At 42.8% G+C, this 26,624-nt stretch overlaps 1 protein-coding gene across 7 annotated transcripts in view; it reads right to left on the reverse strand.

Moving 5' to 3' along the window:
• Positions 1–26,624, reverse strand: part of ANKS1B (ankyrin repeat and sterile alpha motif domain containing 1B) — a 1,992,519-nt gene that overhangs the window by 18,350 nt on the left and 1,947,545 nt on the right. For all 7 annotated transcript variants that reach the window (XM_006888511.1, XM_006888515.1, XM_006888510.1 and 4 more), the window contains 2 exons: positions 25,812–25,898; positions 13,399–13,536 (listed from right to left, as the gene is read on the reverse strand). In XM_006888511.1, coding sequence (XP_006888573.1) covers positions 13,399–13,536; positions 25,812–25,898 — 225 coding nt within the window. The remainder of the gene's footprint in view (positions 1–13,398; positions 13,537–25,811; positions 25,899–26,624) is intronic.

Raw genomic sequence — 26,624 nt, forward strand, 5'->3', positions numbered from 1 at the left:
GATAGATGTTTGTGGGATGAATTAAAGAAAGGAAGGTCCCTGAGATGAAGGGACTTGGGCCGTAAGGGTGACTATGGATGCCAGAGCCAATTCTTTCCTCCTGCTTCCCCCTCTAACACCACTTGCACATCACTTTTTTGTACAGTGGTGACTTGTACGTTGCAGTCATGCTGAAGCTAATATCACTGGTGTTTCAAATACCAGCAGAGTCCCTCATGGTGGACTCGTTTTAGCAGAGCTTCCAACCTAAGAAGCAGAGCCGGCTATCTACTTCTGACATAATGTTGTTGTTGTTGTTGACTGCCTTTGAAAAGTTGAACAAGACTACAGTGATCCTATCAACAAAAGGCTTGAAGCCCTTCTACAACTACCAACATTTATCAAAGTTCACAAGGCATAATGGGCCTTTGAAAACTCTATGAATAGCAGCAGAGCATTGTCTAGTATAGTTCTGGAAGTGCAGACTGCAAGGATGGCGCAGGATCGGGAAAGGCTTAGATCTGTTGTGTACAGAGTCGCTGAGGATTGGAGTTGACTCAATAGTACCAAACCACCACCATCACATTTTCCCTCCTGTAGGCAGACCCTGGTTGACAGATTCAGAACAAAAGACTTTTTGGTCTGAGGCTTCAGAGAAGCCTCTTTGGCTATGTTTTGCTTATACATTTTGTTTCTTAAGACTTGGGGTAAACCTAGTCTGCATTTGGTTCACCCACGTTCTGAGGCAAAAATAACTTGGAGAATATGCTGGGCAAATTCACAGCATTCATTGACATCTTCTTAGTTCGACCCATAGTTAGCTTTCTCAATTACTAGCCAGAATTTAATGTCAGCAGTTTATATTTTGAGGCAGTAAACACTGGCCAGCCATAGTTCAACATTCAGTAGTACATAATAGACATTTTGCTAAAATGCCTTTCTTGGCTGGGAATGACTCATCTACTGGCCAAAATGCAGACAGCCTATTTGTTGTTAATCACAGGTAATTGAAAGGGGTCATATAGTTAAGTGCATTACAAGTTATGTTGCTAACCAAAAGGTCAGTGGTTCAAATCCACTACACTCCATGGGCGAGACATAAGACGTCTCCTCCTATAATGATTTACAGCCTCAGAAACCCATTCAACAGAGGGTGGCCATGAGTTAGAACTGACTTAATGGTTGTTTTTTTTTTAAAAAAAATCACTTGGAGAATTCCACTACTGGACACATGTACACCACTGTCCATGACAGCATTAGTCTTCATACTCAGTGGAGTAGATAAAGGGCTGGATGGATAAATGTGGGAGTTACATACAGTGGAATATTAATCAGCCATAAAGAGAGTTCCGATACATGTTATGACATGAGTGAACCTTGGAAACACAATGGTGAGTGAAAGAAAGCAGACACAAAAGGACAAATGTTACATGATTCCAGATGGCCAAGTGATAAGGAGCTGCACTACCAACCCGAAGGTTCGAACCCACCAGCTGTTCCGTGGGAGAAAGATTGTCAGTCTCTTCCCATGAGACTACTACCTCTGAAGACTTGCTGGAGATTCAGCTATGGTTTGGTTCAGACTCAAAGGCACATAACAACAACAACAACAACAACAACATTCTAGTATACAGACAGACATTTATTAGTGGTTACCAGGGGCTGGAAGGTGGAGAGAATAGGAAGTTATTACTTCAAGAGTATTGAGTTTCTTTTTAGGGTGATGGTCATACAATATGATGGAAGCAGTTTATATCATGAAATTGTACACTTAAAAATGGTTGTTGTTGTTGATTGCCTTTGAGTGAAGCATGACTCATAGCTACCCTATGAACAAAAGGCCTGAAGCCCCTCTACAACTATCAACACCTATCAAAGTTCATAGAGTTTCCAGAGGCATATTACAATGACAAAATTTTGTTATATATATTTTACCACAACAAATAAAAAAAATTCTGCTGCTAGGAAAAACAATGCTATTTGCTATTTTGGCACATTAATATATGTGGAGAGATATAGTCATAAACATATTAATATACTGTATGAATATTTATCTTTGCAATTTAAAATTGTTCCACATGTAAAAATGATCTTCATTGCTGTTGTTGAGACTATATACAGTAAAGCATATTCCATTAGTTTCTACATGTATAATTCAGCAACACTGATTAATATTATTCCAACTGTACAACCATTTTTAGCCTCTTTCGATTTGTTATCCTTTCATGAATTTACACTGCCTACTAAGGTTGCTATCTAATCTGTCGTGTTGTTTTCCTTTGATCCCATGTCTTAAGAGCAAACAATGCCAAGACAGACATTCTTTGCTAGTTAAGTTAGACTACTAACTTAAACTAAGTTGCTAACTTAGACTACGCAAAGACTTCAGGGGACATTTCTAATTTAGTCTTTAATGATTATATTAACATCATACATTTAGGGGGTCATCCATACTTTATAGCCCAGAAATGCTGGGGTCCATGAGAATGTGAAATTCTTCTCTTTTCTCCCGTTTGATTTGGATTCTTATATAAAATTATTGATCCAAATGCTCAGTAATGGCAGTTGGGTAATCTCCAGTTCTTCGGTCTCATAGCAAAGAACGCAGTTATCCTGGGAGTCAACTAGCCTCGTATTTTCTCCTTCTGACTATCCTTCTTCCTCTCTTATTTCGGATGAATAGCGATCAGCTATTGGAGGCTACCTGCAAATTTTATGGCACCTCCGGCACCATACCATGATCGAGGAAGTAGAATGGAAATGCAAAATAGGATGTTAGGTCAGTTAACATGGGTGACCCAAGAAACCATGACCTTCAAACTCCAAATCAAGGAGGGAAAATTCCATGAGGTAGGCAGTTGCATATAAGCAGCCTTAACAGCAACTCTCCTATTGTGAGTGTGTGTGTGTGATAAATATATGTCACATAATTCCTGCCAATTTAACTCTTTAGAGGTGTACAGGTTATTGGCAGCAGTTCCAGTAACTGGCTGTGCATCTGTCCTTAATGACATTTCCCCATCATCTGAATCTCAGACCTCTGTAACACCTCCTTTCCTCTCCCTCCTTCCCAGGTAACACCTACTAAACTCTGGTCACTATCCATTTACCAAGCCTTGTCTTTTTATAGAAATTAGCCCATACATGAGGGTTGAGGGAAGACAGAGGAAGAGGGGAGGAATGATGTATACTATATTGAGACAGATGAGGGAGAGAACTGTTTAAAGCGGATATATGATTGAGTATTACTGTCATCAGAATAAAGGCTGCATAGTGCAGCGGACCTAGGCGGGAGGGACTGTATAACAATGATAGAATTTTTCTTTTACTTTTCAAAGAGAAGAGCAAACTGGGGGGGGAGATGTGGGCAAGGAGAAAAATGCAACAAGGAATGAATGGAAATGCAAAGTCTCTGTAAACTTTCATTAAAATTAATAAAAAAAAGAAAGGAAGAAAAAAGAGTCCATACAGTATTTATCCCTTGTGATTGACTTATTTCACTTAGCAATCAGTCTTCCAGCTCCACCCGTGTTATTCTATGTATCAAGAATTCACTGCTCTTACTAGCTGCATAGTATTCCATTGCATTACGAACCATATTTTGCTTCTCCATTTATCCGTAATAAACATTTAGGTTATTTCTATCTTTTGGCTGTTGTGAATAGTGCTGCAGTGAACCCTAGTATACAAGCCTATTATTGAGTTTGCTTTCAGATATTAGGAGTGAAATAACTGGGTCAGTTAGTGTATATAAGAACTGAAAAACAGTATTAGAATCATACTTTATGTGAAACATAAGTTGCTTTTTCATATAACATATGATAGTTTTTGCAAGCTATTAAACATTCTCAAGGATTTAAAGATAGTAGGTATGTTAAAGTGTAACTTCACACTCACTCCAAGTGTGTGTGTATACATGGGTGGGAGAAGGAGGGTATGGCCCAGATCCCTAATGCTTGCTTGTCTTTCTCTCTGCAGCACTGTACATTCTCTTCGGGGTTTACTCTCTAGTGCCTCGGGGTCACCTGTCCTCACCTAGCTCTGGTTTTGAATATTCTTAGAAACACAGCATGTGTGGCTTGATAGCAGACACCTGCACTTCCTGGAGACACTGGCCTGTCTGGGCAGAAGGGAAAAGCAATCTTTATCCTGTTACTTAGCAAAGATTTGGGGAAAGGATGTGTGGAGGAGAGTTGCTAAATTTCACCTCTCTCATTACTTCTCCAAAAGTAATGTTAGACTAGCATGCATTGTGTTGAATGCTGTAGGTCAATTTCAACTCCTAGTGATCCTATGTGACAGTTAAGAACGGGTCATAGAGTTTTCTAGGCTGTAATCTTTAAGGGAGCGGATAAACAGGTCTTTCTCCCTAGGGGCTGTTGTGTGTGTGTTTGAACTGTCAACCCTTCAGTCAGCAGTCAAGCAGTTAATAATTGTGCTAGCCAGAGTCCTCTGTCCATGGTAATATCTTGGAAATGAGGCACTTAACACAATTTTCTGGTTTACTGTTGATGAAAGAAAATGCCCTTTTAATTTTAATCCTTTTTCTTAAAAGTCTTTCTAAAATGGACCTTTTTGGGGCTTAGTCAACACAGCAAACACAGATGACTTTCTCTTTGACTACTGTAGATGTCTGCTTAATGCCTCGAGCTCATCACTGTGAACTGAACTAGTGAGCTGTTGTGCCTCTAAACTTACATATTCCCATAAACAAACATCCAGCCTCTAACTTAAGCTCCCCTTCTTGGGGAGACCCTGCCCGGCCGGGTGCTGGAACAATCCCACGAGAGCCTGGGCATGATTTTATTGTGACTATTAAGTATACTTCCCACTCCTGGGGAGCATGGATCTCTGTGTACCTTGCGGTGACCACCCTCCTCAGAATGGTCATGCGTGGCCATCAAGTTGCTTCTGGCTCACGGTGACCCTAAAGGACTGAGTAGACCAGTCCCATGGGGTTTCCAAGAGCAGACTGTCACATCTTTATCTTCAGAGCAGTTGGTGGGTTCAAACCACTGACCTTTTAGTTAGCAGCCTCAAGCTTAACAACTGCACTGCTAGGGTTCCTAGCTGACCCTCCACTGAGTTTCCTGTGAGTTTTCCCAGAGAGGCTTTTAATCACATGGGAAGAGATTTCCCTTCCTCTTGCAGAGCAGCTGGTGGATTTGAACTGCATGCCTTTGGGATTGCAGTGCAGCGTCTAACCATTAGGCCACCAGAGCTTCCTAGAGTTCCTTTGACTTATGGTAAAGTCATTGCTGTCAGGGTGACTGACTTATAGGAACCTTTTAGTAAAGTTTCCATCCAAGTATGTAAATAAAGTTTTATGGGGTGGGGGAGAGGACTACTAGTCTTTCTTTCTCAGAGCTGATGGATTCAAACCGGTGACCTTCTGGTTAGCAGACCAGCATGTAACACACTATGCAACCAGGCATTCATTACATACAGGCACGGATTTTAAACGGACTTTGTCTTTTCCCCCCGTAAGTAGAATATTAATCTCTGCAAACACATGTAATAAATCTGAGCGCAAACCCAAATCATTCCACAGGGTCTGACACGGAAGATTTTTCCACCTCGTCACCACTGCTGCTAAGATGATAAGCTAAGGTCTCCTGAGCCTTGCGTTAGGGAACTGGTGTGCAGGATCTCACGTAATCCCTCCCCAAACTGGCGGAAGTGGGGACTTCCAAGCCCATTTTACAGATGAGGAGACTGAGGATTAGCAGTATTCTTATACACACTAGGAAGCGAAGAAGTGTCCACCTGGGATTGAGTCTAACAAAAACAGGTTGATGCTGAAGGGCACGCATGACTCTACACATGACACCTTCAGTTACCTGGAATGAAGCATAATGGGAACTTACTGCAAAAACAATCTGTGAAAAAAAATCTTAGAATGCCTACTTCCATTCTTACTTTACAAAAAATGGAACCGATATAAAACATTCTAACATTCTAAACTTAAATAAGGATGAGAGGATAGAAAGAGTTATGGGTAATCTTTGATTTATTGCTCACCTTTGGGGGATTTTTTGGTTATTTTTTAATTATTAAACTTTGTATGAAAAGTTAACAAATCACATTTTTTCCATCCAATCATACTCTTGTATTTTATAATTTTAAAAAAAATTTATTATTTTTTGTGTGTGTGCCATCAAATTGGATCTGACTGGTACAGGAGGAAATTGTCCCTCCTTCTCCAGTACAGCATCTGGTGGATTTGAACTGCACATTTCTGGGATTGCAGTGTAGCTTCTTGCCACTACTTTATAATATTAATTACAGTTGATTAATGTCTGATAAACCCCTTACTATATATTGCCTTTTCTTTCACCTAACTTATCTATCCATTATTTATTTGTTTTATACTAGTTCATGTACAAAATATCCATTTTTTTTAACTCCCTCTTTTCCCATCCTTGGTAGCCAACTAAAAAGGATTCTGACACCTTTCTGAAGCTTTTTAAAAAAATTTTGCATATTGTAATTTTTTTTTGGCCTATTTTTGGTTTTGTTGTTCAGTGCCATCAGCTGGACTCATGGATCCCCTGTGGAATCTCTGCGCTGGCCCTCACCATCCTCTCAATCTCCGCCACGCTTAACCCCCTTGTCGTCCAGCCAGCTCATCCCGCTGGCCCTCTCTGGCTTTATGGCTTAGTTAATTCTCAAAGATTTATGCCAGTGGAGAGGAGATATGAATACAGGAATCTCAGCCATGCTAGTTAATTAACAAAGAAATTATTTTAATGCAGAGCGGGTGGAGGAAGAGAATAAGGGAATGCTGCCTGAATGTTCTGTTTCTTTGGGGCCATTCCCTGAGAATGAAGCGGATTAATTCTGCCCTTGACATTGCTATTGAGATGAAGCAACATGGACTTAATCTTCAACTTGTCTCAATGACATGTGGAAGAGCAAGGAGGCAGAAAGTTGTGGACTGATCATGGGGCCCTGTGTACTTTAACATTTTCTTCTCTTGCCCTTAATTTTCATAATATCACAGCCAAATAGGTCAAGGGTCATTTTCAAGTTCAGAAAATGAGAATTGAAATGAAAGGCCTTTTAGCTCCACAGACCATACTTATTTAGTTGTCAGTTTTCATACATTATTTCACTCCTTTAAGGTCCTACTTTGGGGGAGACAGTATCTATAACATACACCATAAACATTTTTCTTCAGGAAACTCAAACCTACTCCAGGTATATAATGTTAGAATGTAAAGGAGGAATATTAATTTCATTAAGTTGAGAAAAGACTAAGAAACCCATAGCAGAATCAAAGTCAGAAGCTGGTGTGTCAACTCTGGGGCCCTTACTCTAAGACTTGCCTTGGAAGTGACACCGTGGTTATGTGCTGGGCTGTTAAACGTTTAGTGGTTAGAATCCATGAGTGTAAAATGTGACATTCTATTTCCATAACGGTCATAATCTTGGTAACCCTAGGGAGCAGTTCTGCTCTGTCCTGTAGGGTCACTATGAGTTAAGAGTTGACTCAATGGCCATGAGTTTGATTTTTGGTTATGATTTGGCTCTCTTGGTGAACATACCAATCGTAGAGAACTGCGGCGAACCTCTCACGCTGTCTGATGACCTGCATTTTGCCATTTGTGTTTTTCCAATTTACGCTCTTTCATTTCCCACTTCAAGGAAAAAACAGGGACGAATCTTCCATAGGTACCACCCACCAGCACTAAAACTCCAAAATCCCCTGCCATTTCTGAGCCAGTCTTACGACCCCCACACACTGGAGATTACGGAATTTGGGAGTTCCAAGTCAGACAAAAATGAGCAAGGGTAAAAATATCAGAGACTGCAAAGATGTTCTTTATGGAGATGAGTTTCCGCAAAGGTCTAGCAACAAAGCCATGGCTTCTATGCTATTAGGAAAAAACCCTGAATGCTTTATAGTCTACTGTCGTCTCTCAAGGCAGATCCCCTCTCATCTGAGAGTGTCTTTCTTGCTCAGTAAATGTTCTTCTACAGTTTAATAACTTTTCCTCTGCCTTTATTAAAAAATTCCTTTTGTATCATGAAATTATTGAAGATATTTAATCTCACAGAGCACTTCAGCACATTAAAGGCTTAGAAATGCCCTGTAGTAAGTAAATGATATTAAACTCACCTGCTGATGTCTGTAGGCCAGACCTGGGCGTTCACCTCCAGGCCACAGAATTTTAATACAAGTGTGTGCCAAATACCAAATCTACTTCTCCACAAACTAGAAACTTCTTATAATTCAATTAAAGGTTTGATTGTAACAGGTATTTTTAGAAGCATTGCATGATCCATTAAAGATCTACAAGGTCAAAACAACAATAACTTTGGAATTAAGAATGTGTGTGTGTGTATAAAAAATGTTATTTTAATTGTGATTTAAACGAACGTTTACAGAGAAATTAGATCTCTCTTCCCCCTTCTCTAGTTCACTTTAAAAAAAAAATCATTCATTGTTGCATAATTACTTCCCTCCTCTCACCCCACCCAAGTCCTCTTTACAATGACAAACCTCTTATTCTGGGCTGTTGTTGTACTGTTATTGCCTAATCATATATTCCTTTTGGACAGTTCTTAATCTATAGACAGTTCCAATGCAATGGTCATTATCTATTCTTAATTCCCTATCAGCTAAAAGATTAAATGTACAGTTGAGGCCACAGACACAAAGCCACTGCTGCTAAGTCAATTCCAACTCATAGTGACCCCTACAGGACAAAGCAGAACTCCACATAGAATTTCCAAGGCTGCAGAACTTTATGGAAGCAGACTATCTTTCTTCTGTGGAACATCTCATGGGTTTGAACCACTGACCTTTGGTTAGCACCTAAATGCTTTAACCACTGTGCTACAAGAAGTCCTCGAGGTAATTGAAGGTACTCTATTTTAAAATGACTATTTGGAGCTGCCCAAGGTACTAATTTATGCCGAAAGAGTTTTAGGGCTTTGAGACTGAAATGGCAAATTTGTTTTACATAGAGACAAAAATCCATGCTCAAAGAAGCCCCCGGACCCCTGTTTTTAAGTGCAAGCAAAGCTTGTTGCATCTCACAGCTGCTCAAAGGCCCAAGTCAAGGCTGATGGTAGCCTTGGTTACTATTTTTGAAGTTAGATAAACTCTGTTCACCTAGAGAGGATTAGATGGTGGATTTATGATGTAAGATGAAAATCCTCTGGAGCTGATATCAGAATCCTGAGCTAGTGAATGTACATTAAATTAAACAGCTGGATGAAAAGATAAAATATGAACCAATTCTCCATACAAATATCCCAAGTGTTTGGGGTGGGGAAGGGTATGATGTTGATAATAAAACATCTGACAATTCGTCCTTCCAGTTTATCTCAGGATCGCCCTATGTTTGTGGCTGAGTACCTCAAGGGGGCACCAGGCTAGCGGGTATCATTTTTAGTTTGAATGCTGAGCTACATTTTTAATAGACTTATGATGGCAAATTATAGTTTACTTTAAAATCAATCAGGAAAAACTTCAATGAGCAGCTCTGTGAAGATCCTGCATGGTCAGCATTTCCTTTTAGGGTCTGATTTAAAGTTCTTTCACAGAGGCAGTGGGAAACCTCTGGATCCGGAGTGATACCTTTCCAGCAAATCTCTCTCAGGTGGTTTAGCAGAAGGGTCAGGCTGTCATCTGTGATGCTGTGAGGAGAGGGTGGAGGCAGAATGAGCACTGAGCGCCTATCACTTCAGAAGCATTTTACATGGATTAGGAGCCCTAGTGGTGAAAACTTAGTTTTTCTCTAGAAAACCTAGTGGTGCAAGGGAGTTCTGGTGGCTTAGTGGTAAGAAGCCGTGCTGCAATCCCGAAAGCACGTGGTCGGAATCCACCATCTGCTCTGTGGGAGGAGGATGGTGTGGTGTTAAGGGTTTACTGTTCAAAACGCTTCTCTATCCATTGACCAACTTTGCCATGTGGACGGGTAGAAATATGCAAATAGGATGGGTTAGCCTACCCACAAGGGGATTGGCTAGTCTCACCATTCATTTGAGCAGATCCAGCAGCAGAAGAGAGGAAACCTCAAAGCCAGCAAAGAAGCAAGAGACTACAATGTGTCCTCCAGTGCAGAGATTCTTGTGCTAGCCAGACCAAGGCCTAAAGGAGCAGGAGTAATATCAGCCACAGCAGGAAACCAGTGACCTGGCGTGAGAGGGCACTGCCATGGGACAGCAAATCCACTGAGTCAGAGCTAAGAGTCTTTGGCCCAAGTTTGCTGGAGGACTCGGGGATGAGGGTGAGAGGGAGAGCCATAACTGGTAGGCTGAGAGCTTTGTGACACTGGTGTAAAGCAGTGAGAGTCAAGGCTGAGATGCCTGTCAGCACATTTAGGAAGGTGTCCAAAATACTGTTGTCTGTATTCTGCAACTACCCTGAATTCTTGAAATCCCCAGTATGGTTCTGGGTGGTCTGAGAGCTATTGTATCAAATTTGGGGTCCACTAAAGCATTACAATTGGTGTTGGGATGAGCAGAAAGACATGCAGGAGCACGGGGGACATGGCTGACCTCATGGGGATTGGTTTTGTGTTGTTGATGTTGTTGACAGGGACAGTTCCCTTTTGTGAAGTTGATATAGGTCAGATATGGCTGTCCCCACATGGCCCTTGCTCTTTTGACAAATGAGCAATCTCTTCCCATGTGATTTAGTGCCTCTAAAGATCCACAGGAGGGTCAACTATGAGTTGGTTCCAACTCAATGGTATGCAACAACAGTGGTAAAAACAGGTAAATACTTGACTGCTAACTGAAAGGTTGGTGGTTCGAATCTACCTAGCAGCTGGACAGTAGAAAGACCTGGCTATCTGCTTCCAAAAGTCTTAGAACCAAGGAAACTCCATAGGCTGATTCTACTGTCACAGGGGGTTGCTCTGGACCAGAACTGACTGAATAGCCTCTAACAACTATATATGTGCCTTTATTTCAAACTCTTGTCCTTGTTTTATAGATAAGGAAATTGGGACTCATGAAAGTTTAGCAATTTGTTAAGTTGAAAAAGTAAATGGATGGGCTGGGATTTGAACTTTGATCTGCCTGTTCTATCACACCAGGCCAACTCTTACAGGGAAATGTGTTTCATGCAAATAAAATGAAAAACGGGGAAAAAAAGACATTTTACTGCTCAAAATAGTTGTTGTTAGGTATCATGGAGTCAAGGATGAGTCATAGCAATCCTGTGAATGAGAGACCTGAACCCTGTCCTATCCGTGTCCTCCTCACAATCTGTGACACACTCAAGCTCATTGGTGCAATCACTGTCAGTCAGTCCACCTGGTTGAGAGTCGTTGTCTTTGCTGCAACAGCCCCCTTTCCAAGCATGATGTTTGTTCAGAATTAAACGAAATTTCACAAACACTGCCAGTTCTGTTTAAGGCACCAGCAGCCTAACAGTGCATGCCCCTGTGAAGCCCACTGGACCAACTTTAATCAGAACTGAGACAGCAGAGAAGGGCATGCAATCCACAGATTTTTAGAGCAGCCTTTGAGGACTCTGCGGTCCTTACTGTTACCACATACCATTTTTATATTATTCTTGTCATGCCTCCTAAAATAGAAGGGATTATTTCAAAGACCATGAGCATTCTCCCCTATGCTTTCAGCCTTCAAAAACAGAAAGAGATGATACAAATGCTGTGAGTGTAAGCCTGATTAACATCTCTGATGGTGTGAATTTTGGATTATGGTAGTGTGTGTTTGGCAGAACTGTAAAGATTGCTCAGTACAGTCTGCTACCCATGAGAATGAACTGTGGGCCGGCCTCCCCCAGATATATTCTGCTGCAATTTCAGTACAATTCTTTAAAAATATGTATATTTCAAATGGAGCTGAGCAGAAGAATTATAAAACTAAGATGACATTTTGGACTTTTTCTTTTCTTTTTTTTTTCATTTTGGACTTTTTCTGATCACAGATTATTTCAGGGTGCTGGCTATACTCATACGTCTTTCTGTCAGCTTCAACTGCTGGAAGCCCATGTTTGCTATCAGAGCTGTCCTAAAGCAGTCAGTATTATCTTGAGGATTTGGAGATCTGAGAGGAACCTTTGTTATTTTCATTGTTCAAGTTTCTCATATATGGACTAGGTTCAGACCTGAGGACAAATGCTATAGCACCATCAGGCTACCTCCCGTCTGTCAGCTTACTGCTCATTAGTGGTTGTGGTGTTGGAGAAAAGTACTCAACATCCCATGGACAAACAGATCTGTCTTGGAGAAAGGGCAACCAGTGTGCTCCCTGGAGGCAAGGATGGTGAAATTTCACCTCAGATCCTTTGGGCATGATATACAGGGGCCATTCCTTGGAAAGGTACATTATGTCTGGAAAGGTCAGAAAAAGAGAAGACGACCTCCAAGGAGATAGACTGACATGGTGACTGCGGCAATGGGATCAAGTACATTGGAGGTGATGATGATGGCACAGAAGAGGACACAGTTCGGATCTGTTGTTCATACGGTGGCTATGAGTCATATTTGACTCACCTGCACTTAACAACAACATGGCGGTGGAAGCTTTGCCACAGTACTCCAAACAGCAGCAGGGCCATCCAGGTAAATGGGGCTTCAAGAAGCTTGTGGACTAAGACAGACTATGAAGAAAGGCCTGGTGACCTACTTCTGAAAATTCAGCCAAAGAAACAATTACAACAGTTGTGAAGACAGGTCAAGATCCAGCAATGTTTCCTTCTCTTGTACATGGGTGGCCATGAATTGGAGTTCCTCCAGCTAACAACAGACACCATAAGGACTTCCTTACAAGACTTTAAAATAGGCAAGACTTTAAAGTTTCTCCTGGGTTTCAAATTTGACTGTTATTAAATATAGAAAATAACAAATATTGTATATGTGTTTTTGCACATACCATAGAGTCAGTCAGAACTGACCCATAGCTGACCCTCCGACAGGTTTTCAGAGGCAGTTAATAATAGGGGAGGAGACTGCCCATCCTTTTCCCACAGAGCACCTAATGAATTTGAATCAACTACCTTCAGGATTGCAGTGCTGCTTCTTGCCTCTAGGCCACCAGAGCTCCTTTCGTCCTAGACTATAATGTCCTGGTACTCAGAAAGGACTACCAGAGATACCAACAGATAAAATAATAGAATGAGGAAGTGGAAAGACCTTTACTATAATTTGGCTCTAGAGAAAGAAAGGAATTTATCACATCTGAAAGGGTAAGTGAGTAATCAAGCCGTGACAGTGCAGGTGCCAGGGCAGATTCTACATCTCATGGATTAGCGAAAATACAGGAAAAGCTCAGAAAAGCCGAGTCTGCTAGAATACCTTATAGTTACTGGCATACCTTGATTTTTTGGTAAAGAAGCCACAGCTTGTATGTCAATTACAAGTTGTTATTCAATAAACTCCAGGTCCATTTGGGGGACATTTTCAGTCTGTCCAGAACAGGGTGGTTACTTACCACATCGAAGGCAGTAAACACGTGACAGTAGTGGTGATTGGATTTCAAATCTTTTGTGATGTAAGCGAAGGTTGAGAGGTCTTCTGGGTCCTGGGCCGCGCAGGAGATATTACGAATTTCATGCTCAGCAATTATGTTCTAGAAGAAAGGACATAAAAGACCATTGTTTTCCTCTGTAAACCAGCAGAATTTAGCACCAAGGCCGCCGTCTTTTGTCTCTGTGGCGTGTCCCCAATGACAGCGTTCAGGCTGATCCAGCACACTGTCATCCTTTGGTGCCACTGAATTAGCTCTGACTCACAATCGCCCCGTGCCCAGTAGAACAAGCCACAGCCTGTGCCATCCTCACAATGTGCAGTCACAGTGTCAGCCGTGGACAAATGTGTGTCGGCTCTGGAAGGAATGTTTGCATTTAATGAAAAACCACCTAAAATAGTCCTTTCTTGGAGCAGTAGTTCTCACCAAGGGACACACACTGAAACAGTCGGCATGGCAGACACTTTAAAAATGACATAGTAAATTAAACTATATATGCATTATGCTGAGTGTGAAATATCTTAGTGACAAAAGGACAAATATTGCATAGGGCCACTGTTGGAAAGTGGGACTGACATCAGGGTTGAGGGAAGACAGAGAAGGAGGGGAGGAATGATATATACTGCATAGAAACAGATGAGGGAGACAACTGTTTAAAAGGGATATATGATTGGGTATTATTGCCATGACCGGAGTCCAGAACGAAGACTGCATAGTGGAGTGGATTCAGGGGCAGGGATTGCATAAGAATAAAAGAGTTTTTCTTTTACTTTTGAAGGAGAAGAGTGAATGGGGGGAGGGGGTGAGCAGGGAGAAAAGTGCAACAATGAATGACTGGAAACCCTAAGTCTCTTGTAACTTTCACTAAAATTAATAAAAAAAAAGGGGGGGGAAATGACATAGTAATTACTAAGCATCTTACAGCTTCATGGCCACTTGTAGGCAGGGAGCACTGCTTCCTGCTGACTCCACCGGAAAGGCTCACCTTTCCCAGCTGGGACCCAACAAGGCTGCCCAGCCCCTCCCTGATGTACTTGTCCACTGTTCTTGTCCCCTGCCTGCACCCCACCAGTGAATGCAGGTGCAGAAAGCAGGGGGCAAGTGGATGCACCCAGGTGGTCTTTCATAACGATTCTGTGGAAGCCAAGATGTAACAGTTGTTAAGTTAGGTGCTGTTGCTTCCACTGTGATACACAGCGACCCTGCCAACAGCAGCTCAGAACCTTGTCCTAGCCTGCTCCATTCTCTCCACCTCCACCACGGTCGGGCCCACTGTTGCTGTAACAGTGTCAATCCATCTCCCCGTGGGTCTTCTCTCAATGACTTTCTACCTTTCCCAGATGTAAGAGGAGAGGAAGAGAAACATTGCTGTGATGGACTGAACTGTGCCTCCCCCAAGATATGTCGAAGTCCCAACCTCTGTACCTGTAAAAGAAATAATCTTGTGTGGAACTAACATTTCTCTTTGAAGATGCTATTAGTTCAATGATCTATTGTGGAGTGGATTCTTCCGCTTCCAAGTGGAGTCTTAGAAAACAAACATGGGACCTTCACCCAGGAGGAAGCTCCTGGGTGGATAAATCCGTAAACCAGTGACACTTGGGGTTACAGAAACTGGAAGAGACCTCTTCTCCAGAGCAAAATGAGGGTGCATCATGCAGCCTGCACCCTGAATCTGACTTTTAGTCTCCAGAACTTTGAGACAATAAGGGTTTGTGTTTTTTTTAAAATTATGATTAATTTTAAATGAAAATTTAGAGACTTTGGATTTCCATTCGTTCATTGTTGCATTCTCCCTGCCCTCCCGCCCCAGTTCGTTCTTCTCTTTTAAAAGTAAAAGAAAAATTCTGTCCTTATACAATCCCTCCCCTCAAGTCTACTCCACTATGCAGCCTTCATTCTGGACTCATGTCATGACAATAATACCTAATCATTGCTCTTTTAAGCCTCTAACTTTTGTGCTTTGTGGCAGCCTAGAAAACTAAGCTGGCCATGCCGAAATTTCAGAAGCGGTCTCATCTGATCCAGGACCCTGGGGGTGTAATGCCCCTTCAGTAACTATCCCACTATGTACTTATGAAGTTAGAGTTGTGGTTATTATCTTCCAGGTTACAAACTGTTACTCAAGTGCCTTCCCTAGAGCAGGTGACAGAGCTGGGACTGACTGCAGAGTGCAGGACATTTCAAATAGTTTGATACCCTGCCAGCATCTCCCTTCCCGGCAGCCGCTTGTCCCTCACTGTTTTAATACAAATTCATTTTTTATCCCTCTACCATTTCTTTGCTCCTCCCCTTTTCCTTTAAGAGCGGGATAAGTGAGGAAAGATTTAAGCCTCGGTGTTGTAGTGTGCAATTTGTCTGGCTGCTAAAGGAGAGATCAGAGATCGGCGTGAATGTATCTCCTGCTCCCTGGGAGACAGATGGGTGGTCTTCGCTAAAGATTTACAGCTTCAGGAGCCCAGCGGAGGGCTGCTGAGTCAGAACCCCCTCAGGGGTAGCCGGCTTGTGATTTTTATTGTCTAAGTAGCAAAGAAAATGAACAGGTTTGTCCTGGAGAGGGTGAAGCCAGGCTGTTCCTTGGAGGCAAGGATTCTGAAGCTTTGTCTGACATACTTTGGACATGTTGCAAGGAAGGACACGTCCTTGAAGAGGGACATCATGTTTGGGAGGGTGGAGGGACAGCGCAGAAGAGGAAAACCCTCTATGAGGTGGATTGATTCAGTGACTGGGGAAATCAGAATGGGAGTGTCAGAGACAGTGCCATTGGCACAGGACAGAGCAGGGTTTAGGGCTGCTGTACATAGGGTTGCTGTGAGTCGCAGGAGACTCAATGGCACATAACAACAAGTAACACAGGACCGGACAGGGTTTTGTCGTGTTGCACACAGGACTGTTAGGAGTTAAAGGCACCTAGCACCAACATGGTCCTGAAGGAGGAACCTGGTGGTACAGTGATTAAAGCACATGGCTATTAGCCAAAAGGCTGGTCGTTGGAAGGCACTAGCTGTTTCACAAGAGAAAGCTTATGCAGTCTTCTGCCACGAGGATTTACAGCCCTGAACACCTCTCAGCAGTTCTACTCTGTCCCATCGACTCGCTGGGAGTCAGAAGCACGGTGACTCGACAGCTGCAGGTACTTGGCCTGAAACAGTCACTAAGCATCATCTAGGCTGTAAATCCTACCAGAATCTTCTTTTGCTACACAGATGCATTGAAAGAAAACCCACAGAAATCCTGCTCACAGAACAGCTTGTGCATTTTTCATCTCCTAACGTCCCATGTATGTTTGCTGCAGGAGTCACAGGTCTGACGCCCTCAATACTTTACTTTCCCTAATTAGTTTTTAACTGCGCACGCTAAAATAACCTGTCGGCAGTGTATGAAGTTCCAAATAGACCAATCAGTCCCCCCAAATGCTTATCAAGTGCCCTTTCCTGCCAGCGACTCCAGCAAGTCCTTCCTGTCCCTCCTCCACCGAGCTGGGCAGTGGGGAAGCAAGGATAGAATTGACACCTAAGAGGAAATGAAGATGCTCTTCACTGTGGCCCCATGTGTCAACAGCACATGCAGTGTTCTGTCAGAAAGAACTCAAACAGAACTTGGAATCCCACAAACATGTGACATCGAACTGCAAGACAGTTTCAGAATACAAGGTCTCCCATTCTTTTCTGGCGTTCACACAGCATTTCTTCAAGGAGAAAACACAATCAGGAACCAGGGAGTTTAAAGATGAATTTAAAAAGGAGATCATTTGCAATGCCTTTAAAAGCAGAGTGGGTAACATGTCCTGAGTATCTCCATCATTTTAATGGGTTTACATGGTCTGTGAATCTGTTCTAAGTTCAAGTCCACACAGAGGCAGACCAGAAGAAAGACCTATTATCTGAAAAATCAGCCATTGCCAATGCACCAAAACAACATTCTAATACACATGGCAGTGCCCTAAGTCGGACTTGACTGGGTGGCGGCTGGGAGGTCTATTGATTTGGACTCATCTGTTCGGGATCCACTGGAAACAGAGGGACATTTCACTTGTTCTAACTTTTAACTAAGTTAATCTTTTGCATTCCAGATGCACAAAGCAAATCACAAATCACATGATTACATGTATTACAGGAAAAAGTACCCAGTGATTTTTTTTTACTGCATTGACAGCACTGCATCTTGACAATTTTTCCTGGTGGTAGAGCAAGTAAAATATTGGTCAGCAGTTCAAACCCACCAGCCACGTTGCGAGGATTATCTACTCCTATTAAGCTTTACTTGGTGGAGAGAACGTGGATGGATGGTTGCCATGTATTGGAAGTGGCTTGATGACAGGGCAAGGCTTGGCTGGTTGGTAAATTTATGGTATCGTGGCCCTGGGCAAAACTGCAATGCACGTAGAGTCTAACTTTGGAGATCTCCCATTTTCTGACCATCCCTCCAATTTTCTGAGGTCCTCTCTCTTCTGTTCTTCAGGAGCCCAGGGCTGTCTTATGACTGTACAATCAGATCTCTCCTCTGTGATGCTCCATGTCCAAAACCAGCCTCCTTTCCTGCTGCCAGAATTCTTACTCCCCGTGGTCCAAGGTGGGCAGAAAACAGACCAGGGAAAATCATCACTCTTCAGGAATGACTCAGTCATAAGCACTTATGTTCCTAGTACTTAAAAATGCACTTAAATGAATCTGTGTGGATGTATTTCAGCAGAATTCCTGATACATCTGTGGTGCTACAATGTGATGAATGCCGTGAGGGCTCAGAATTTTTTTCACGAGTTTCTTTTTGTTGAGCAAGTAAACATAGCACTGCAGAGTAAACACTGATTCAGTCGTGTCTGCATGTACATTTCAGTGACACGAATAACATTTTCCTCCCTTTACTTTTCCCTAGTTGTTCCTCTTCACTGACATAGAGTCACTGCTCCCTGAACTTGCTGTCTAATCTGCTGAGTTGTTCCTGTCAGTTGATCCCATAGAGACAGAACTAATAAAAAAAAATCATTCTTTAGGAAGACACTGTTTACTGTTGTTAAGTGCTATTGAATCAAGTATGACCCTGTGAACAACAGACGGGAACCCTATCCTGTCCTGTGCCATCCTCATCATCTCTGACACACTTGAGCTGAGTGTCGACGACTCTGGATTGGGCCATCTGACTGAGGGTCTTCCTCTTTTTTGCTGACCCTCCATCTTTCCGAGCATGATGTCCCTCTTCAAGCGATAGCCTCTCATTGTGTTTCTGGAGAAGGGTACTGAATATCCCACGCATTGCCAAAAGAAGGACCGGGTACGTCTTGGAGAAACGCAACTTGGAGGCAAGGATGGCAAAGCTTTGTCTCACATACTTTGGGCATATTGTTAGGAGAGACTATTCCACTAGCTGCTGTGGTTTGCTATGTACTATCGAGTCAGAACCGACCCATAGCTGACCTTCTGGTGGGTTTTCAGAAGCAATTAACTGCACAGGAGGGGACTCCTCATCGTTCTCCCACAGGGCAGCTGGTAGATTTGAACCACATACCTTTGGGTTGGCAGAGTAGTTCCTTACCACTAAACTCCTAGAGCTCCCTCTATCTAGGGTAGAAGGGCAGATTCTCAGCAAACGTTTGAACCAGAAGAAACTGGAAGGTTGTTTTGCTTGTGTCTTCTTCAAGCCTGGTTTTCTCTGAGTAAAAGAACGAAGTGGCCTCTCCCTCTCCCTCTCCCCTTTCACCAAAAGGGTGCTCATGCCTTGGTTGAGAGCTACCTGAACACGCTCAGAGAGCCCAGTTCTGAGGAAAGCCCCCACACTTACTAGTGTGCTCTGAATTCAACTCCCAGCTTCTCAGAAAAAAAAAAAAAAAGCAAGTGCTATAAAAATACACTGAGTACTGGCTTAGGCAAATATTCCATGTAATCTTGTACCCCAAACCTCAGCATAATCCCGCTGCAAAGTTCTGAAGTTTGGAAAAGACAGAAAGCAATACCCCAGAGCAGAACACAAAGTGTGATATGCTGCTGTGCAGAGCATGCTGTGACCCTTCCGCAGACCCCACTGCTCTGAAGTGGGGTCTGTCACCAAGCAGCTGCAGACCCGTGGCCTTAATCCACACTTCAGCTCTCTGGAAAGATGCCCGGGTAGATCTGAAACAGTTCAGGCCCAAATCTATCCCAGCTTCCACGTTAAATTCACAGACATTTTCTACCTCTTCCTTTTAAAATCAGGGTCATGAAGCAATTTGTTTCTTGAGTCACTAGACAATATGTTTATGAGTTTATAACCAGGCCCCTAATTTTCCCCCAAGAACTTAGGACCAAGCTGTTTGTTAGAATAAAAGGCAAGACGTGTTTCACTGGAGAGCCTATCTTTCATGTTGTCTAATGAGGGCTAATAGGAAGGGAAGAGTAACTATTGCATAATTAATTACCTGTTGTCCTGCCGACTAATTGGTGGGAAGTAGCGACAGAGTAACAGAAAAAGCATTCGATGGTGGCGGTTGGGCCAGCTGGTCACTGAGCTAGAGTTGACTCCAGCTCACAGAGACTCTATATATCACCAGGCTACATCAAACGCTGTCCTGTCCTGCACCAGCTTACCCGCTCCACCTTGCTAAACCCCTGCTGTGGTCGCTGTGTCCACCCATCTCATGGAAAGCATTCTTTTCTTTCTCTGACCCTTCACCTTTCTCAGCATCATGGCTTCTTCCCCGGGACAGGCCCTCCTGACGTGTCCAAAGTACGTGAGACAAAGTGTGACACTCTTTGTTTCTAAGGAGCACTTTGACTGCACTTCTCCCAAAGACCCAGTTTCTCGGTTTGGCAACTTGTGGTTCAGTCAGGACTCTTCACCCACAGCACCAGGCCGAGGTCGACTCTCCTTCAGCTGTCTTTATCCTGCGACGGAATGTGCATGTGAAGCCACTGAAAATCCCATGGCTCGGATCAGATGAAGCTCAGTCTTTAAAGAGGAATGTTGTCGCTTTAAAGAGTTCCCCTAACAGCCAAGTCTCTAATGAAGTTTGTCATCTGATTTCTTACGTGCTGCCGCCATGGATGTTGATTGTGAATCCAAGTAAAATGAAATCCTTGATAAGTTTTTTTATCAGTTGTATAGAAATCCTTTATAACTATAATCTTTCCTCTCTTTGTCATGATGTTGCCTATTGTCCAGTTGTGAGGACTCTAGTTTTATTTTTTATGCAACGACGTCAGGCTGGACACTAAGGTGAGCCTAATCCAGGCTATAGTCTTTGCAATCACGTAATATGCATCAGAGAGTCGGACAGTGACTAGGGATGATAGAAAGAGAATTGATGCCTTTGAGCTGTGGTGCTGGAGAAGAGTGTTGAATATACCATGGACTGCTAGGAGAACAAACAGGTTTGTCTTGGAGAGGGTGAAGCCAGAATGTTCCCTGGAGTCAAGGATTCTGAAGCTTCGTCTGACATACTTTGGGTATCTTGCAAGGAGGGACTGGTCCTTGGAGAGGGACATCATGTTTGGGAGAGTGGAGGGACGGCACAGGAGAGGAAGACCCTCAATGAGATGGATCGATTCTGTGAGTGGAGTGGTGGGAATGAATGTGTTTGAGACAGCGAGGTTGGCACAGGACAGAACGGAATTTAGGGCTCTTGTACATAGGGTCGCTATGAGTCGCAAATGACTCAATGACACATAACAACAACAACAACGTTAATGTGTGTTGGTTTAGGGAGTAGGAACATCAAGTCTTAGTCCTTCTGCATACCTCACCAGGTGTGTGCTTCCTGGGCTCTCATTAAGGAAGAGTCCAAGATCCTTCTGAGACCCATCAGTAACTCAATTCCGTGCAGCTTAAATATTTATCTCCTCTGTCCCCATTTGAACACGGCATGCCAGATAAAAGGTGTAATCATGGCTACGTGAGCACTCCTCAAGGGTAAGGTCCAATGACAATGTTCAGTATCGTTAGTCATGTGTGACTCCTGGCGGTGCCTTAACCCTGGCTCAGGGGTTGCATTGCTGCTGTTGTACTGTTATCGCGGACCCTGCAGTCGGAGCAGACTGCCAGCTCTTTCCTTCGTAGTGATGTAGTTAAGACTCTGGGTCAACAGCTGAGTGCTCAGCCTTTATGTCACCATGACCATCAAGTCACTTTTAATTCAGAGCAGCCCCACATGACCGTGCAGAGCCTCGGTGCTGGGTTTTCCTTGCTGTAACCTCTGTGAAGGTAGATCACTAGGTCTTTATCCTACAGAGTGCGGGGTGGGTTTGAACCACAGAACTACTGGTTAACAGGCGGGGGTGTGACCCCATGTGCTGTCAGAGCTCCTGAGTGGCTCCTCGTATCTGAAAGTGTGCTTGTCAGGTAGGGCTTGCATTTCCAAGTCTTTTACCTCCAATCAGTGCAACCTTTCAAGAGGGCACTCTTCACAGTTATACCAGACATCAGGACTCGAAAATCTCTCCATCAGTTCTCTTCTTGCTCTGCTGTAGGCTTTAGAGGGTGATTTTGCCACAAAACAATTGCTACGTAGACTGTGCATAGAGAATGGCACACGAAGAGGCTGTTGTAGACTCTGCCAGAAGCCAGGTCCTTGTTAACATACAATTTGAGGACGATCTTAGGACTCTGGGTCCTCCATCCCTGTGACTGCTGTGGTGGTTTCTCAGCCTTCTACTGTACAGCTAGCTCCACTGACGTGGTCTTCTTATATTTCTTTATTTCACCATTCCTCTCCAGAGTAATATATCTGGACAACAGAGTGTGGAAACTACAGAACAATCTCATTGATTTCACATGCAAGCAAGATTCTACTGAAGATTATCCAAAAATGACTGGAATAGCACATTAGCAGAGAAATGCCAGAAGTCCAGGCTGGGTTTAGAAGGGGTCGTGGTACTAGGGATATTGTAGCTGACGTTAGATGGATCTTAGCTGAAAGCAGGGAATACCAGAGGAATGTCTATCTGTGTTTCATTGACTATGCAAATGTGTTTGACTGTGTGGATCATAACAAACTGTGCCTGACTCTGAGAAGAATGGGAATCCCAGAACACTTGATCGTGCTAATGCAAAACCTATACTTGGACCAGGAGGTAGTCGTCAGATCAGAGCAAGGGAACACTGCATGGCTCAAAATTGGGAAGGGTGTATGCCAGGGATGTGTCCTATCTCCATAACTTTTCAACCTGTATGCATAACAGATTATCCAGGAGGCTGGCCTCTATGAGGAGAAATGTGGGTTCAAGATTGGTGGAAGATCTATCAGCAATCTGCATTATGCAGATACAATCCTGCTTGCTGAAACTGAGGAGGACCTGAAGTGCTTGCTGCAGAGGGTCAAGGACTGCAGCCTCCAATATGGATTGAGGCTCAACATCAAGAAGATAAAGATTCTCACCCCTGGGCCAATTGGCAGCATCAGGATGGATGGTGAAGAGATTGAGATTGTTCACGGCTTTAGTTTGCTTGGCTCCACAGTCAACACTCTTGGCACCAGTAGCCAGGAAATTAAAAGGTGTATTGCCATGGGAAGTCTGTTGTTAGGGACCTCTCCAAAGTACTGAAGAGCAGTGGTGTCTCTCTGGAGACTAAGGTGCGTCTGATACAGACCATGGTCTTTGCAATCACTTGTTATGCATCAGAGAGTTGGACAATGACCAAGGAGAACAGAATGAGAACTGATGCCTTTGAACTGTGTGGTGCTGGAGAAGAGTATTGAGGGTACCATGGACTGCTAGGAAAACAAATAGATTCATCCTGGAAAGGGTTAAACTGGTGGCTTCTTGGAGGCAAGGATTCTGAGGCTTCATTTAACATACTTTGGACATGTTGTAAGGAGAGACTGGTCCTTGGAGAGGGACATCATGCTTGAGAGGGTGGAGGGACAGCGCAGGAGGGGAAGGCCCTCTATGAGGTGGATTGATTTGGTGACTGGGGTAATCGGGATGGGAGTGTCAGAGACAGTGCAATTGGCACAGGGCAGAGCAGAGTTTAGGGCTGTTGTACATAGGGTCGCTACGAGTCGCAAGCAACTTGACGGCACATAACAACCACCACCACCACCACCATGCCTCTGAATATAATCTGTCCACTTTAGCTTACTACACAGCAACTACTAGACTCTGAGCCACATCCTCTCTGCAATTCACTGTTATGTTAGGTGAATCAGACAATCTTAAGGAGACTGGGGAGGAAATATATTGCCAGTTGAAGTCCTCCAGTTCCAGGAAAATGCAAATAGATATTGTCTTACATTCATTGAGATGCTGGTTCCATCTGCTATAAAGTACCTTGACTTTGCTCTAGATTTAAAAGAAATATACTGCAGTGCACTTGAAAGCTGCACGGGCCTGCTTTGTTTAGGGTCTTTCTTGTCAAAGAATTATCTTCTCCATATCTTTTTTTTGTGTTTACTTCCAAGCAGTAGTCACTGATGAGCAGAGATTTCCAAGTCACTCATTCAGTTATTAATGACTGATATTGTAGTGTTTGCCTGAGGTACAACATCATCATCTTCAAGTCTCCTTATGTATCTTTAAGCAAAAGGCAAGAGACTTGATAGAGCTCTCTCTAATTGTTCTGTCAGGAAGAGTTAGGATAGAGAGAATGCTGTCAATACAGAGGCACCCAGTCATACCATTAGCATCAGGGAATGGCAGCCTTACGACTCTGGAAGCTTCTTAGGGTAAATACTGGTGTAGCAGTCCTCAGACTACCAAGTCTGATAAAGTGTCACACACATACATTAACAATATACAGCTGTGCTTTTCAAATGCAAATAGGGTATAGTTAGTTGCCCAGGTTAGGAGAAAAAAAAAAGTCCAAATGCTAAAGTCTTTCTTGAAATTTAGATATAGCAGACAGCAGTGGCATCATGAATGAGAGTTTCATAAAGTTTAGGAACTTTTAAAACCAGCTGCCTATAACTTAAGGCTAAAACAAAATTTATGGCTCAGTAATGGAAGTTAGTAACTAAGGAGATAAATTTTAGTAAGCAGACCAATTGAGATTATTCTGATTTGAGTCTCCACAATTTTAATCTGACAACAGTTAACTGTCAACAACATATTGTATAACTAAAATGATCATTTAGATACCCGCAGTTAAAATCTTGATGGTATTGTTACACATAAGGGCATGCTTTGGACAGCATTAGCAGCATGGCAGTGCTGGATTAAAAGCTTTCTGCTCGGCTTTCAGGGTTATTTCCTAAAACGGAAGGTGATTTTCCTATAAAGAGCTTTGCCTTATCTGACTGCAAATGCACTAACCTCCTCCGTTATAGAAAATAAATCAAGAAGGCTTCTAATTGGTTGATTCAGACGTGCATGCTCAGTATTATCACTAAAGAGTCAGGGCCAGCGGACTCTGCCTTGGTATCTAAATCCAAGGACCCCGGGCCCAAGTTCCCATCGCCAAAGTCCCTTTGTTTCATGGCCTTCTGTTCCCTTCCTCCAAAATGAAGATGGCAGCAGGTTTTATAGTCAGTTCAGAAAGCAAATGCCCTCCGTCACCATGGTTCATCAGTCAGAGGGTGAAGGAATAAAAGATCTTTTCATTATGTTGAGTAATGTTAGGACTTTCTTTCTTCCATCCCAGTATATGAGGATTAACTAAAATGGACTTTTTTTTTTTTAAAAAAAGGCCATTCAGTGTGTTTCTGTGACAGATAGCCATTCTGTGTATCAAAAGAAAGGATATGCATATCTCTTGATAAAAGGGAAAATAAATCGTTATAGATTTTCCTTACTCTGGGTGATGTGGGGTTCTGTGAGGAGGAGCAAGTCCACTTTAAGTTTAAGGAGTAAGAGAGTGATCACGTCCAAGATGGTCCAGGACCAATTTCTCTGCCATCTTTGCCAAGAAAGGAATTCTTAAAACACATTTTACCGAAAACGCAAACTGGCTGTCCACACTCTGCCTTAGAGCTGATAGACATTCCTGCTGTGGTGGAAAGAGGAAAAGTGGAATTCTCTTCCACCTCAGAATTAAATACAATTAGAATGAGGTGGTCAGAGCGTGCTTCTCCTGGCAGGTAGGCATCACGTATAACCAAAGAATGGACATGGGGAGAGAGAAATGCTCTAGTCACTCATCTAGTAATGATAAATGATTTTCTTCAGATTCAATGTCTTCTAGATCCAAAGATATGCCAGGTATTACATTCCAGTATATTAAAGAATGGATGATGAAAAAGTGAAAACAAAACACTAATGGTTATCTTGGATGAAGTCTTCCAAATGAATTGTGCCTTTATGTATGTATGAATGCAAGTTAAGTGTGGACCTAAAGATGGTTTATTCTGGAAGCATGACAGGTTGGCAGTGAAAGTGACTAAAATGAGAATATTCGTCACTATAACAAAGAAAGGACTTTGGACCGCATACTCAGGGCTGTATCTGAGTCTGAGCTGGAGACAGAGCACCTACCTTATTTGTTGCATCAATAAATTTGACTCCTTTATAAGAGACCGAAAGAATAATAGTAGGGACCTTCTTCATTTGTTCTGTAGACTTCTGAAATGAAAATCAGAAAGCTATTAGAACAGCTTGTGTTAAATGGCAACTGAAGCACATAATTTTTCCTTTTGAAAAATAAAAAGGAGTTCAAGTTAAAAACCACACACACACACACACACACACACACACACCCAAAAAACTCTAATTTAACTGCATGCCTCTCTTGGGCTTAACTACGCTTTTGGTTTATAAAGTATCTGTCTTGCACTTACGGATCTAAAAAGAGCTTGTTCGGCTGCTTCATGTGGGTGAAGGAATACTCCATTTCCCTGACTCTGAAGCGAGAGAGAACAGTTCTCTCTCATTGCAATTTTAAGTGACCATTCTTGGACTGGTTAACTTATACTAGATTCTCCAGTGAGGAGGTCAGCAATAACAAAGAACAGCTATCATTCCCTTTTCCTAGTCGTTGTCGTCTTTTTTTTTTATGGCTATGTCTGGGTACGTATTTAAAATAGGGATTTAAAAGGCATCACTGGGAATTTTTCTTGAACTTGGCCAACCCTGTAAAGCTGGTTATTATGCTTACAGCTGAATTGCCTGTGACCCTGTAGGATATAATACTGCTCTGTGAAAAGCAAACCCTCCAGGAGCACTCCGTATTTTGAGCCACAGGATATGCTACGCAGTCCGGGTAACCTACTTTACCGTTTAGAGCGGCTGTATTCCCCTAGGCTAAGTTCTTATGACAGATGTTCACACTGGCTTACTGTTCTTAGTTTG

The sequence above is a fragment of the Elephantulus edwardii genome, unplaced genomic scaffold (genome assembly GCF_000299155.1).
Source record: "Elephantulus edwardii isolate Elephantulus edwardi_28Jun2011 unplaced genomic scaffold, EleEdw1.0 scaffold00068, whole genome shotgun sequence".
Lineage (NCBI taxonomy): Eukaryota > Metazoa > Chordata > Mammalia > Macroscelidea > Macroscelididae > Elephantulus > Elephantulus edwardii.